Genomic DNA, 14,738 nt, shown 5'->3' on the forward strand with positions numbered 1-14,738 from the left:
CTAATCGTAGAATTTGGGATTCTAAGTGTTCTTAGAGCGTCTCACGCGCTGGGGGAGGTGGACAACGGCTGGAGGCCACTGAGGAGGCCACCGAGGCGGCCCAGCATGCCTCCAAGCTGAGCATCACAGCCCCTGTAGGCTAGCCCTGCAGGGGCACCCTGTCTCCCCAGCAGCCTGGGGGCCTCTGCGGGTGGGCGCCCTCGCCACGCTCCCCTCGACGCCTTCCTGAGTCCTGACTCTTCTCCTTGTGTCTCCACAGCCGCGAGATTGTTTATGGAGCTCGGGGCGGGGGCCGAGCCCGCAGTAGTGGCCCTCGCCCGCCGCCTAGGCCATGCTGCTCCCTTGGCGCGCGGAGCCGCGGCCGCCGGGCCTCCGGGACTAAGCCGGCAGCCGCGGGAGGAGGAGGCGCCGACGGCGGAGCGGGACGGAGAGCCGCGGCGGCGGGCGGACTCAGTACTATGGCTGTGTACTGCTATGCCCTCAACAGCCTGGTGATCATGAACAGCTCCAACGAGCTCAAGAGTGGCGGCCCCCGGCCCAGCGGCAGCGAGACGCCTCAAGCCTCCGGGAGGGCCGCGCTGAGCCCCGGCAGCGTCTTCAGCCCCGGGAGAGGCGCCTCCTTCCTCTTTCCCCCGGCAGAGTCACTGTCGCCGGAGGAGCCCCGGAGCCCTGGGGCTTGGCGCAGCGGCCGGCGCAGGCTGAATAGTAGCAGCGACAGTGGCGGTGGCAGCAGCAGCAGCAGCAGCGGCGTGAGCAGTCCCAGTTGGCCTGGCCGCCTGCGAGGGGACGCGCAGCAGGTGGTGGCTGCTCGCACCCTCTCCCCACCCGGGCCGGAGGAGGCCCAGAGGAAGCTGCGGATTCTGCAGCGCGAATTGCAGAACGTGCAGGTGAACCAGAAAGTGGGCATGTTTGAGGCGCAGATTCAGGCCCAGAGCTCTGCCGTCCAAGCGCCCCGAAGCCCGCGTTTGGGCAGGGCTCGTTCGCCCTCCCCGTGCCCCCTCAGAAGCAGCAGCCAGCCCCCCGGAAGGGTTTTGGCCCAGTGCGCCCCAAGTGAGGAACGGAGGACAAAGTCCTGGGGAGAACAATGTACAGAGACCCCAGACGCCAGCTCCGAGAGGAGAAGCAGACTCAGCACACATCCGTCGAAGGACAAGGAGGGAGTGGCCCCTCTTTTAGTCCCAGCCAGCCCGACCAGGTTAGGGATTCAGGGTCCATGTGCTTCAGTGAGGACGGAGAGGGCTACTCCGGCCAGTCCTCGCTGTGGCTCACCCACAGCCATGGAAATCAACAAGAGGGTCGCTCCCTCACCGGAGCACTTTGGAACTAGCTTAGCATTGCTCACTAAAATGGCAGCTTCAGCCGTATCCGCAGGACCACACCCTGGACATGATTCTGCCCCCATGGAAGCAGCCTGCAAGCTCGGGGGCACGCGCCCCTGGGAGGCCCAGATCGAGAGACGGGGCCAGTTTCAGGACAGGGATACAGGCTCAGCCCCAGAGCTTGGCCGGACCCACATTAGGGAACCCCCTGGGAGAGCGGAAAGAGGAATTCATTCTGTTGGTGGACAGGGCTCCCAGACACCTGAAGTCATCAAAAGGCCAGAAGAGAGGACTGTGAATTCCCAGAGCTCAGAGCCCTTGGAGGACCCGAGATGGTCTAGGCTGCCTGGAGACCCGGGCTCCGTAGGTCCTGAGGAGGCAGGAAGTGGACCCCAGCAGACCCTGGACTTTGTGAGAGGGGAGTCTCCAGCAGTGGGCTTGCCCGGCGGCAGCCAGGCAGCACAGCCAGGGACCAAGGATGTGGAGGCAGGGATTCACTGTGGCAGAATGCTGGAACCTTTACCACCTGGGGTGGTAGCAAGAGATTTGAAAGGACCCCAATGCCTCTCCGGGGACGGGATGGGTGTGCAGCCTGAAAACCCCTTGGTTTGGCAGAGTGCCGTGGAGGAGGCCCCCACGATCTGGACGTGTGACACAGGGGTACAGTTGAAGGGGGCTTGGGGAAGCCAGCTGCATGACAGAGATACTCACCCTAGCTGCCAAGAGATGCTCCCAGACCAGAAGGACAAGGCCTCCTTAAAAGAGGCTTGCAGCCCCAGCAACATCCCGGCCATCCCTTCAGTCATCATCACAGACATGGGTGCTCAGGAGGATGGGGGCTTAGAGGAGATCCAAGGAAGCCCTCGGGGTCCTCTGCCTCTGAGGAAGCTGTCATCTTCCTCTGCCTCCTCCACTGGCTTCTCCTCTTCCTATGAGGACTCAGAGGAGGACATCTCCAGCGACCCTGAGCGTACCCTGGACCCCAACTCAGCCTTTTTGCATACCCTGGACCAGCAGAAGCCCAGAGTGGTGAGTGTTACCAAGCAGTTTTTAGAATTCATGCTTTCAGCAGACCTTGGATGCTCCGTGTAGTCTGGTTTTCTTCTTGCTGAGCGGTAAAGACTCAACTAATTTTTCTCTACAGGAGAGTTTGTTGTGGGCACAGAGGCACCAACCAAGCCCTTTGTAGACTGGGCAGTGAGTTTGAGTCATTCCTACTGCACACGTCTTTAAAAACAGGTTTGAAGGAACGTCGTGAATGTCAACCATAACAAACCTTCCTAATTTCCAAAGATAGTGGCCAGTGCTGCTGAATGTTGCTTTCACTTGATGAAACGAAACACTCAATTTCATGATTCATTCAGGCTGGCAAGGATAGCTGTTGGCTTAACGCAGCCACTGTGAATAAAACAGTTCTGTGACAGGCCCCTGACCTCTGATGATGTGGTTGTGTGGTTGATCTACGGGATGAGCAACCTCTGAGCCTTACTCGTAAGTCAGGCAGGACTTGGCAGTATCACTGTAGTCAGCCTGACTAAAGTGCAGTATGATGTGTGAATTAAAATGAAAACCATCTTTTGAATCAAATAGGTGTTTTCTTTTGCAGCAGAATGCTTCATTTGGATTGAGTTGTCTGAGTTAGGCACTTGGTGTCTCCTGAGGAATATAAGTTGGTTCCATTTTGGGCACATGTTTACATGTGTGCTTGGGTTCATTGCACTGACTCTGTCTGTGGCAGGGACAGATACTCATTCCTACCATATGGTTAATCTCAGCTTTGGGCCGAGGTCAGTCTCTTCTAGATGTAAGCTAGCGCTTGTTGAAGCTAGCACTTCTAAAATGGTATGGCCTTTCTCTTGTCTCTCCAGGGAGGATGGGGAATTTCCTTACCTGGCATGCAAGAGGTTGTAGGGTTATCTTGTGGGGGAAAGCTGCATGGTATTTTAGTGGGTAGCCTTCTGGTTTCATCTTGAACGTGAGATTACACCCGTTTGTACCCCAGTAACTTTCTCTTTCCTTAGTGGGTGCATTACAGTTTGGCTCAATGTGCTTTACTAAGATTTTGGACTCTTAAGACGTCATTCTTTTCAGCTCCTACTGCAGAAATCACAGTCTCGTTTTGGAGGTCAGCAGTTTCTTTCCCTGGAACTCTGCTTTCTGCTGATGATCTAGAGGCAAATGCGAATGCAAAGTAGAGTCGTAATCAGCCTGTTGTTCTGTGGCCAGGACAGGGCTCCAGGCATCTGGCACCTGCTGCGGGGCACAAGCATAGCACCTTCAGAGAAGGAGTGGGCAGGCAGCCTGCCTGGAGGGGATCATGGGGCTCTCTCTCTGAAGGCGAGGCCCGGTTTCTCTGCCCTCTGCTCTGCAGTTACCAGTGAAAGGGGGTTCTTCCTCCCAGTCTCCCCATCTGTTTTGAAACCCCGAAGCATGGCTGGCACACCCAAATAGCTCTGAGCTGTTACCCAGTTTCCATTTGCCCTTTCTTGTGGTAGCTGAGCTGGTCCTACCCACTGCTCATCTAAACAGCTCGTACATCCATGTTTGAAGACAGAGTCTTGTCTGGAAGTGAGTTAAAGGGGAGGGAAAGAATGACAGGTAAATTTTCTTCTTCTTCGTTTGTCAGAGTAAAATACCAAATGAGTAACCGGGGAGGTCATTGGTGTTTTCAAGGTAGTTAAAAGGGCCGGAGTCAGAAGTGAGATGCTGTCCCATCCTACCCTCCATTTTTGAAGGTGTTTTTTTTTTTTTTTTTTTTTTCTTGTTTTTTTGAAAACCACAGAGTGGAGTTAGGGAAAAAGAAATCCCCTGCCAGCTGTGCTCTCCGAAGCATGTGAGGCTGTGAGGGAAAGAGAGAGTAGAAAAGAAATGTGTGTGCATGCATGTATTGGGGTCAGAGGAGTGTGGGTAACCAAGTGGAAATTATGGGATCCTAGGGACTTTTGTGCTTTGGTTGAGAGCTTATGCTATGCACAGAGGTCTCGGGCTAATTGTGACGGGGGAGCCTATCTAGAACACCAAACCATCTGCTCCTTGGGTCAAAACTCACTGATTACTCAAGACTGCTGTTTTGTCTGCGGAAGGCCAGACATCTTGATTGGCCCGGGAAGGCCTGTGGGCTGTTCTTTTGATGTTTGGGAGCTGAAGCCTAAAGACCTGCTTGTGCTTCTTCTAAACCCGTCCGAGTTCTTCTGGGCTTGCCTCTGTGTGTACAGCAGGACTACACTACATCTGGGCATGTTCACATTTGCTCACTCGTGCTCACCCGTGCTCACCCGTGCTCACCCTCACCTTCACATTGCGCTCACGCACAACACCTGCCCACGCTCACACCCCTTCCTTCACTCAGACACGTAGGTTTGAAATGGCATGTCCACACAGCCAACCCTGTCCCGCAGACCCACACTAGACCCGAAGGATTTTTACCACGGCCCTGCCTTACCTCATACCCTCCCCTGCACATTGACTCACGTGCAACTGAGTGTACAGGCAGGGGTGTGACAGCGTACCTACGCCTTAAGGATCAGACACTTGGGATTTGCTTGCAAATAACTATCATAGTCATCTGTCTACAGCAGCTTAAATTCAGGTCCGTTCATGCTTCCTGTTTCCTGAGATCTGAACAGAACCAAATGGCACTGAGCAAGGATGGTGCTCTCTCTCTTCTTTCCCATAGCTGAAACCATTTATTTTTTTTCTAATCCTCCCATATCATTCTACTCAAGAGTCAGGGGCATTGAGAGTCCAGGTAGAGAGTATGCCATTATAATACAGAAACACCTTGTAAAATAGGTCGGATTGATTTGTTCCATAATTTTACTACAAGTAGTAATGTGTATGTAGAAAAGTGAAACAAGGTGCCAGCAAGATGGCTCAGCAGGGAAGGGTGCTTGCTGCCAGGCTCATGACCTAAGTTTGATACCCTGAGCCTGCATGGTAGAAGGAGAGAATTGACTCTGGCAAGTTGTCTATGGCAGGCACAACCACACACACACATCATGTACACACGTATGCATATACATGCATGCATGCAAAAAGTCAGAAATCAAAATGTAAAAAAAAAGTATATTAAAAAAACAAACGAACAACCCAAACAATGGTCTAGTACCTGTAGGCCATATAAGGAAGTAAAATACCAGAGAACCTCTGCCTTCTTGGTGCATTTTACTTTGAAGGGCCACTGGAATTTTGTCTCTTTGGCCTTTATTGGGGGGAGGGCTACCGAGTTTGTTTGTTTGTTTGTTTGTTTGTTTTTTTAGTGAACAATGAACTTGTACACATAGCAAAACGTAACCTGTTTGAGATGGTTGTGTGTGTAGCGATTTTATGTTTGATTGTCAAGTGGTGAGCACTTCTAAGTGGAAACTTTTAAAAGGAAGGTTTATTTTCTTTCTGTTTGTGTATGTGTGCATGTATGTGTAAACACAGTTGTGTGGAAGTGCCTCCAGAGGTCAGAGGAGTGTGTTGGATCCCTGAGGCTGGGGTTCCGAGCGGCTGTGAGTTGGCTGGTGTGGGGATTGAGAAAGGAGCTCCAGGCCAGCAAGGGCAGCAAGAGCTCCTAAGTGATAAGGCATCTCTCCAGCCTCCTGAAGCTTTTGATGAAGATGCTGAAGGCCCAGGATGTGGGGACAAGAGTCAGATGGCAATTTGTTTCCTAAAGATGGGTGCCCCACCTCTCTCCCTCTCCCTCTCCCAGACAGGGGCGTCTAGATCTAGGGGCCCTGGGGTCATTTATCTGAAATTCTGGGAGCTTACTCTGATGAAGAAACCAAGATTCAAAGGCTACAGGGCCTGGGCCACACACTGAGAGGCCCTGGCTCTCTGGCTCCATTTTCTCGTTCTCCATTGTGCATAATCTGAGGATGACTCAAGGGGGTCCATCTTAACTTTCTGCAAATGTTTAATTCTAGACACTCCGCTCCAAACGTGGCAGATGGGAAGCATGCATCAGCATGGCTGGAAGTGGGACAAGGATTCTTTGGCATGGACCTTGGCGTTAAGGTCCAAACCAGGCACCTTTAAATGTGTGTTTTTATTGAAGCCAGTTGACCTGTCTGCTCTTCCTTCTTCCCATCTACCAGAAGACCGGTTCTTTGTAATGTCATATTAAAAAACAAACAAACAAGCAAAACACCATCATAGTAATTACTCAGATCTTTGGGATGGTGCTGATAGTATACCAGAAAATTAACACCAATGGATGTGTTCTGGCTACAAATAAAAAGAACCTTTGCCCCTCCCCCACCCCCAAGATGTATAAGTTTGGAAACTGAGGCTTTGCTGACACAGAACCAACATGCCCCTTCAGAGTGTTTTGAGCCAGATTAAATAGAAACAGAGGAAGAAAGATAGAGTCTCAACATTACTTTTGGTGAGAACGTTTAAGCTCTGCAAAGATACCCTTCGGGACATACCTTGCCTTTGAGTTTTAATATGAAAATAGTAAGCGTGTCAGCTTTTGACCGCAGAGAAATGGATTTCAAGTATGACATACATCATACTCAGAGCTCTGTTTGCAAGAGCTGAGTTGCCACCAAGCCACTTCCTTACTTTGTTGGCAGATGCTTGCTGAATGTAGCTGCAGATTAGACTCCTTTTATATAGTTTATTTAAATTCCTAGGGGTATTGATAACATTGTTTAGGCTTGTTTTATTTTGTCTGGTTCCAACTTCGTCACCTAAAAGTAGATTTTTTTTTTTTTTTTAGAATTTAATGGAAAGAATTTTATCTTGTGGAAAAACCTCTGTAGATTTTAGATAATCAAAAAGTGATTCAGGATTAACTCAGGAATTCTTTTAAATTAGGCTGCGAAGCCAGGTGCGATTGTGTGCGCCTGTAACCTCAGCACACCCTCAGCCAGGCTATACCGCAGGATTTCCAGAGTGAAGCCAGCCTGGACTGTATAGCATGCACCTATCTGAAAAATTAGCAAATAAATAAATTGTGCTGTGGTCACATTATCAGCGTGGATAGGATAAGAGCGAACAGTTTGGCAAGCTGTACTTGCACCCTAGGCTCCATCACAGATACGGTTTGTTGTGGGGGGTGGTGGTGCTGTGACTCTTATGCGTAGCTTCCTACCAACTGTAAGCTCTTCATTTTTTTCAAAAAGTTCGCTGGAGTGCCACCTGCCCCTTTGGGATTTCACGGGACCTTGAGAGTGTTGCGTGGCCGTATACTCCTAACTCACCGAGCCAGCTAATGACGGGTCTGCAGCATGAACAACACTCAGCCTTTCCTAAAGAACCCTAGGGCGTGTCCACCTGACTGCGGACATCTTGGAGGTCTGGAAGAGTTAGCTACCTTCGTCTGTAGGTCCCAGCTGTCAGCCTTGACTGGTAGATTCTGTCACAGACCTCCAGCTAGAGCCTCCTATCTGCCTTGTCATCTTCTCCCTGAGCCTTGCTCCTCCGTCCCGTCTTACCGGTGGGCACAGTAGGTCTAACCCGCTTTCCAGGTGAACTATTAGTTTAAAGACAGCTTAAGTCTCCTTGGCTAGAAGATAAAGACGCGTAAGCATATTTTCATGTTAAAAATAGCAGGATGTTTTCTCCTGGTTCCATGATGGACGTTGTCTACATAGCCAGGGCATTGTGCAGGCGGGAAGCTATAGAGTTCTTTTTCTCCAGTGGTCACATCTTACAGAAGAAGCAGCATGGCGGTACATGCTCAGTGTCGTCATAGGACCCGTGTTCACATTCTTCTTGTGTAGCTTCTCAAGTGGGTAGGTTCCTTACTTACCTTTAAAGATCCGCCTGTGCTTTAAAAAGACTGGTCATGAGCCACTGAGAGGGCTCAGTGGATAAGGCACGTCTGTGTAAACCTGACGACCTGGGTTCAGTCCCGGGATCCTTCTTCATGAGGGTAGAAGGAGAGAACTGACTGTTACACAGTTGTCTTCTGGCCTCCAAACACACCCTCATACACATCGAACACACGCATACAACAACAATAATGAAATAACATGAAAAATAAAATATGTGTCCAATGAGGGAGGAGGGGAGAAAATAAAAAGGTGTCTAATATTACCTATCCATAGGACAAGCGTTAAACTGTCCTAAAAATGAGTGAAGGGAAAATAAGACAGTGAGGGCAAGTTCGTTGATGATCTCCTTGATCATCAGAGACAGGCAAGCTCCAGAGACAGGCAAGCCAGACCTGGCTTTAGGAGGCCTGGACTGTAAGCCACTGGAGAACCCGTGAGAGTCAGTGTGCCTCACGGAGTGCTGAGCTAAGGTGGTGAGGAAGGGCCTTGTGTGGTGTGGAAGGGTAGTGGCTCGGTAAATAGGCGACAGCCTTGTTGGGAGATTGTGAGCGCTGGAGATGCAGGGGAAACGTGGGTTCACATGGTGTGGCGGGGGAAACATGGCTTCTGTGGGAGAAAGTCTCCGTAGCAACTCCAAGGCCTCACCGTCCACTCTCAACCCAACTCGATCCCGCAGAGCAAGTCCCTCCACCTGAAAGACTGCAGTCAAATTTGTTTTCCAAAGACCGGAATTCCCCAGCTGCTGTGCAGTTGGCGTCTCTCAGTGTCCATACACTGACTGCTTAGCATAAAGCTGGTCATAGCGTCACGTCAGTCCCTAGTACGCATGGGCAGGGTTGGGAATTTCTTTTAGGTTTGGGCTCAAAGGAGGAGGACTGGAGAGCTTGGTCCATAGACATACGTCCCTGCTCTGCATGGGTGTCACAGACCCGGGTCGGCCTGCCACATTTCTGTAGAGGATCGTTCTGGGGAGACTCCCCTGACATTTCCTATTTAAGGGCAGGAACTTCCAGGGTTTGGGCAGCGGGGACTAGTTTAGGCTGTTTATTTCCCTAGTCAGCAACACTCTGACATGTTTCACAGTAATTCTGAGAAGAGCTCTCGGTAAGAAATCATATCTTTCCCTCTTACTAAGATTTGTTTTGGACAGTATATTAATTTGATATCATGTGATAGAAGCCCACTCAACAAAAGGTATCTCTTCAGGACACTAGCCAATGTGACTTCTATTTTTCTTGAAATTTTTATTTCTCTCATTTTAGACCAGCAGTCAGGCTTTCTAAGCAACTGTGGCCTCACTGAGGGGGCTGGTCCAGCATGCTGAGAGTCCTGATTTTCATTCCCAGCAGGAGAGAGAGAGAGACAGACTGAGAGAGACAGAGAGAGAGAGAGAGAGAGAGAGAGGAAGGAGGGGCTAGTAAGATGGCTCAGCAGGTAAAGGTGCTTGCCTCCCCAGCAGTGCAAACCTGCCTCCTGGAGTTTAATCCCTGGAACCCGTGGAGGTGGAGTCTCACCAAGTTGCCCAGGCTGGCTTTGGACTCACTCTATACCCCAGGCAGGCCTTGAGTTTGTGATTGTCTTATTTCAACCTCCTGAGTGCCTGGATTACAGGCCTGAGCTCTAACGAGTTATGTATGGCCAGCCCTGGTGAGGCCTGGCCACTATTCATTCTCGTGTATGATTTCATTTGGGGTGGGAGGAGGCTGTGTTTTCATTTCCTCACCTCTGAATGAGTAGGAACTGGTTCAGGCATGCTGGGTGGTAGAGGTTTAACTGCCGTCACCCTCCTGGAAGCTCCTGAAGCTTGCTGTCAGCCTGTTAATCTTCCGTGTTGTGTTACTTTTGTGGTGAGATTCGGATAGAAAGGGAAAACGGAATGATATAGAATGACAAGCACAGACGTGGAGATTATTTCCGCTGACCTCTGACCAAGATTAGGGCCAGCCTAACCCAGAGATGAGACGTGCTGATTCGATGCAAGGGGCTGGTCCTCTCTGGGAGGTTATCCTCCTTGCTTACCTTCTAGCGTTGATCCTGAGGCATTGTGGGAGGGCACGCACAAGGCGCTTTTGCCCTTGGCTTTGGGCTTTGAGTATAGTTTCCTCGCATTAACCATCCTAAAGGGTTCTCTCTGCAGCCTGCCCTCTCTTCCCCAACCCATTTAATCAAAACGAATAAATGATTGTATTGTTTTTCAAGAAGCACTGTACATGGCTAGTGCTTGGCATTTTTTTGCACCAGTGGGGAATGACAGCCTGCTTCAGTGGGGGTGGGTGGGGTACATGGGAGTGTGTGGGTGTGGTGTGTGGGTGGGTATTGAGGGGTGTGAGTGGACTGCCTGGTGCCTGGCCATCTACCCCGCTCAATCTGCAATCTCTTTTGGCATACTGTGAGCTCGTTAGTGGGACCTGGGCAGTCACAAGGGAGGCCACTGCACCCCCCAGGCAGCTCCCTACCCAAGTGTTTTTCCGATTTCTGCTGACATTCTTTCCAGGCTCAGTTCAATTTGTTTTCCTCCTTGCCATGGCGATTGATGACGGGGTTATGAAATGGATAATTGGGCAGGATCTCCTCTAAGTGTTTCTTCCCCAGCTCTGTGGGAGCTGGTGTTTGTCTAATCCCCTGCTGGTGCTGATGCACACGTGGGTCCTCGCTTCTCCTGAGCTAGCCACCTAAGAGGCAGGTTTAGTAACAAGCCTCCCCAGCTGTGGGGACAGGGTGCTGGCCCGGGTGGAGAGGAACATGGGAGTATCACTTCCGTCATCCTTATCTCACCTGAATCTGGTAGCAGGAAGCTGGAGAGAGACCTGTGTGCTACAGCGACTTACACAGTCTGATCTCTTAACAATGCCAAATGGAAAATCCAGCCGCCTGCCAGGGGCTTGAGAAATGGCAGGGAGATTTCGTCAGGGTCAGATAATCCCGAGGCGCAAATCGCTGAACTGAGGGTAGGGAAAACACACCAGTGATTGTGTGTTGAGGCTGGAAGGACGAGAGGGCACTGTTAGGGTTTGAGGAGCCGTTACAGAGTCCTTCACAGGTAGCTGCACACTGTGATCCAGGAGGGCCATTCCCCCTCCTTCTTGTTTCTGTTTGTTCTTGAGATGGTGTCTTGTAGTTCAGGCTGGTCCTCCTTCCTCCATCTCCTAAGTCCTCCTCCTCTTCCTTCTCCTTTCTCAATTGCCATCTTAGTCATCACTGTAGGCCCCACTTCCTAGGGCTGTCTTGATTCAAAGCCATTTGGAAGACCCTGGTCGGTGGACCATTTCAGAGCGTACCCTAGGACTGCTTTAGGAAACTGGAAACAATAGTGACTCCTGGCCTCAAGGAGAGTTTGAGTACTGTGACGCTGTTTTTAAAGTTGTTTCAAAAGAAGGATGGGGGCCTGGAGATATGGCTCAGTGGTTAAGAGCAGTGGCTGCTCTTTCAAAGGACCTGGGCTCAATTCCCAGCACCCACATGACAGCTCATAATTGTCTGTAACCCTAATTCCAGGGAATCTGACACCTTCACACTAATGCACATAAAATAAAATTAATTAAACAAATAAATAAAGAAGGATGGACCGGGGCAAGCACTAAGCCAGCACGAGGTGTTCTTGCTCATTTGCTTAATGAGAACTTGCAAGGCTGCATCAGAGATGATGGTTCTGCTTACAGCAGGGCTGGTCCTGACATGGACATAGCAGAGAGCAAGGAATATGGATGAGTGGACATTGCAGCTGACACCCCGTTTCCTCTTCAGCTGGACTGTAGTTTCCTTCTGCCTGGGTGGCAATCCTGGCCAGAGTCACCAGGATGCACTGCCTCCTCAGGCTATGGCTTGCTCATCAGTGAGTCGTGAGCATGAGGGACACAGCAGAAGGCAAGTGAGATGTCACAAAACAGGGGTCTGCCATTTTCAGGACAGGACTGTACGGATGAGGTGGGACTGTACTCTATGTAGGATCTCAGGGTGCTTAATGGTAACACCCACATTTCGACCTCAGCTATGGTCTAAAAACTGAAAGAAATTCAGGCTTGAATCTTGAGTTGTCTTTTGGGTTTTTCAAGACAGGGTTTCTCTGTGTAGCCCTGGCTGTCCTAGAACTCATTATATAGTCCAGGCCAGCCTCGAATTCAGAGATCCTCTCACCTCTGCCTCCTGAGTACTGGTATTAAAAGCATGACTTGAGTTTTGAAGGTGGGTATCAGGTGGGAATTACTAATTACCACCTGACGTAAGTGGTGCCCCCCTGTGCTGGGTCCCTCGTCCATATTGTTCAGTCTTGGCATGTATCTGGCAACTTCTGCGTTTCTTCCTGTGGAGCTGGATCTCCCTTCCAGTGGCTGCCCATATGGTTGGCATTTATTCCTGCCTGCTGGTACCTGTGCTGAAGAGGATGGCTTGACAGATGCTGTCTCTGTCCTTGGGGATCTGCCCTCTGATACTTGGTGGTGCCAGCAGACATGCCTGTGATTAGCAAAACTCATGAACAAGTTGTATTGCCATTGGCCAAGCACATTCATTAAGCATGAGTTAATAAATAATGAGTCGGTGTGGGCGTGTGAAACTTAGGGAGTTGGGTATGTGGTGCGGAACCGGAGTTGGGTTTGGACAGCCGCCACTGGGTACAGAGCGTGGGGTGAAGAGATGATGGAGTTACGGCCTCTGTTGGAAGTTTCAGTCAGAGACTGTCCAGGATTCGAAGGCTCTGTGAGGCCCGAATGAAAGAGGGCCACCTTGCCCAGCCCAGGACTGGCTGTGTGTGTAACGCCACAGAAATTGGCACTCAGCTGATGGAAGATGCAGGGCTTGAGCAGTTACTTCATACCTGGGAGGCTAACGGGGGGGTCCTGGGCTTCCCATATTCAGCTGATTAGAGGGACACAGTCTGGAAGGATGGAGGGACCTCTACCCAACAAATTACCACCAGTCGGGAAGGAGGTATTGGGGCTGAATGATGGGGGGCATGGAGACAGGCCATTCTCTGGGTTGAGGCTAACTAGACGCTTTCACTTTCTTAGTGTGCGAGTTTGGTGAAATGTCTTAACCTTTCAATACCTCAGTTTCGTCATCCATAAAATGGGCTGGACAGTTCCCAAGCAAGGTTCTTGAGTCTCTCTCGTGTGAGGGTAGTACCGTTTGAAGTGCCTGGCAGACCACCTGGACACAAAATGCTTAGTAAACCCTGATGGCATGCCTTAGTGGCAGCGATGGAACCAGCCCTCGGCCTCTAGTACTGGCTTGCAACCTCCTCCATCCTTTTCCCTTCGAAGGTGAAGCAGGGTGCCTAGGGATTATTTCTGATTTGGGCATTTCTTTCCCTCCAAGAAATAAGACGGTTCAGGAGCTTTGGTGCTGGGATTTATGAAAGGTCTGTGCTGGAGCAGCCAGGCTTCGTGGCACCAAGCAGCAAAAATGGTCCCCCGGAGAACACAGAGCTTGAGTCATCCAGACCTGAATCCACACCCTTGCTCTGTCTCAGACTTTGCCGAGACTGTGGGGGTCTGATTCCGTTCCCTCCCCTCTAACAGGAGGACAGTGGCCTTCTCATGGGATGTGAAATCATGGGACTCACAGGTGATGCAGGATGGGGCTGGGATAGAGGGAGTCCTCCTGTCACTCCATCACTGAGCATTGCTTTAGAGCCGGGCTCCATCTTGCCATCACCAAGTGCCCTGCATCACAGCCTTTCTTTCATCTCAGGTACAGGACAAAGCAGACAATGGGATTTACGTTGTCAAGGAGGTCCCTGGATTGTAGGACAGGCCTGGTTTCGCTACCAGGACTCAGAACGTGACGTCTCACAAACAATCCTCTGTATTCAGCTGCTGGCACAGGGTGTCTGGTTACTGGCTCCGGGGACTAACCTATTTGTTCTGTCTTGGAGATGGAAAGAGGCTGAGGTTACATTGGCACAGAAAGCCCTGAGTTTGGGGGTGTGGGAGGCCCACCCCTTCCCTTCACTCCCCTCAATCCTCTGCTTTCTTTTAGAGTCTTCGTAGCTTATGAGCACAAATGACTGAGATGTGTGTGGTGTGTTTGTGGTGTATGTGTGGTGCCTGCATGTATGTGTTTGTATGTCTCAAACAACAAGGTGCATGGGACCTGGGGATGGTACTCGAGAGTGTGTGTGTGTGCATCCCTGTGCCTCTTTTGTGGAGGTTAACTGGCTTGTCACATGTTTGTCAGAACAGGCCCTTCTGAGTTGCAGATGCTTTTTTGACTAAAGACTGATGATACCTGACAGCTATACACTTCACAAGGACTTGGGACCAGGAAGCTGTGGTCTGTGTAGCCCACTCTGCACCCCTCTGACCTCTGCCTCTCCCGGGACTCCCTAAGTTCCAGGGCTGCTTTTCTGCCATCAGCCACGGGCCAGGACAGTAGAGTGGGATGAAAACCCAGCTGGACAGAACTGATGAAGCTGGAGGCTACCAGCTCCCGTCTGAGTCACAGGCTGGTCTGCGGGATCCTCGAAGACACTTCAGGAGCCTAGGTTGTGTGGTGACAAGTTCTGTCCCAGCAGCACAGGCTAATGACCCCACAGTGGTGGGCGCCCCTGCGCTTCTGCCGTGACCGGGGTGCACGGTGCTCAGTGCAGACTTTCCCTCTTGCCTGTGATGTGGGACTAGTGCCTGAGGAGGTCAAGAGGACCTTGCTGAGGCCT

General features: G+C 50.9%; 1 protein-coding gene across 2 annotated transcripts in view; it reads left to right on the forward strand.

Annotated features, from left to right (window-relative positions):
- Itpkb (inositol-trisphosphate 3-kinase B) overlaps positions 1-14,738 on the forward strand; it is an 88,149-nt gene that overhangs the window by 1,126 nt on the left and 72,285 nt on the right. For both annotated transcript variants that reach the window (XM_021654927.2, XM_060364810.1), the window contains exon 2: positions 260-2,348. In XM_021654927.2, coding sequence (XP_021510602.1) covers positions 459-2,348 — 1,890 coding nt within the window. In that variant the 5' untranslated portion in view covers positions 260-458. The remainder of the gene's footprint in view (positions 1-259; positions 2,349-14,738) is intronic.

Source organism: Meriones unguiculatus, chromosome 11, assembly GCF_030254825.1.
Source record: "Meriones unguiculatus strain TT.TT164.6M chromosome 11, Bangor_MerUng_6.1, whole genome shotgun sequence".
Lineage (NCBI taxonomy): Eukaryota > Metazoa > Chordata > Mammalia > Rodentia > Muridae > Meriones > Meriones unguiculatus.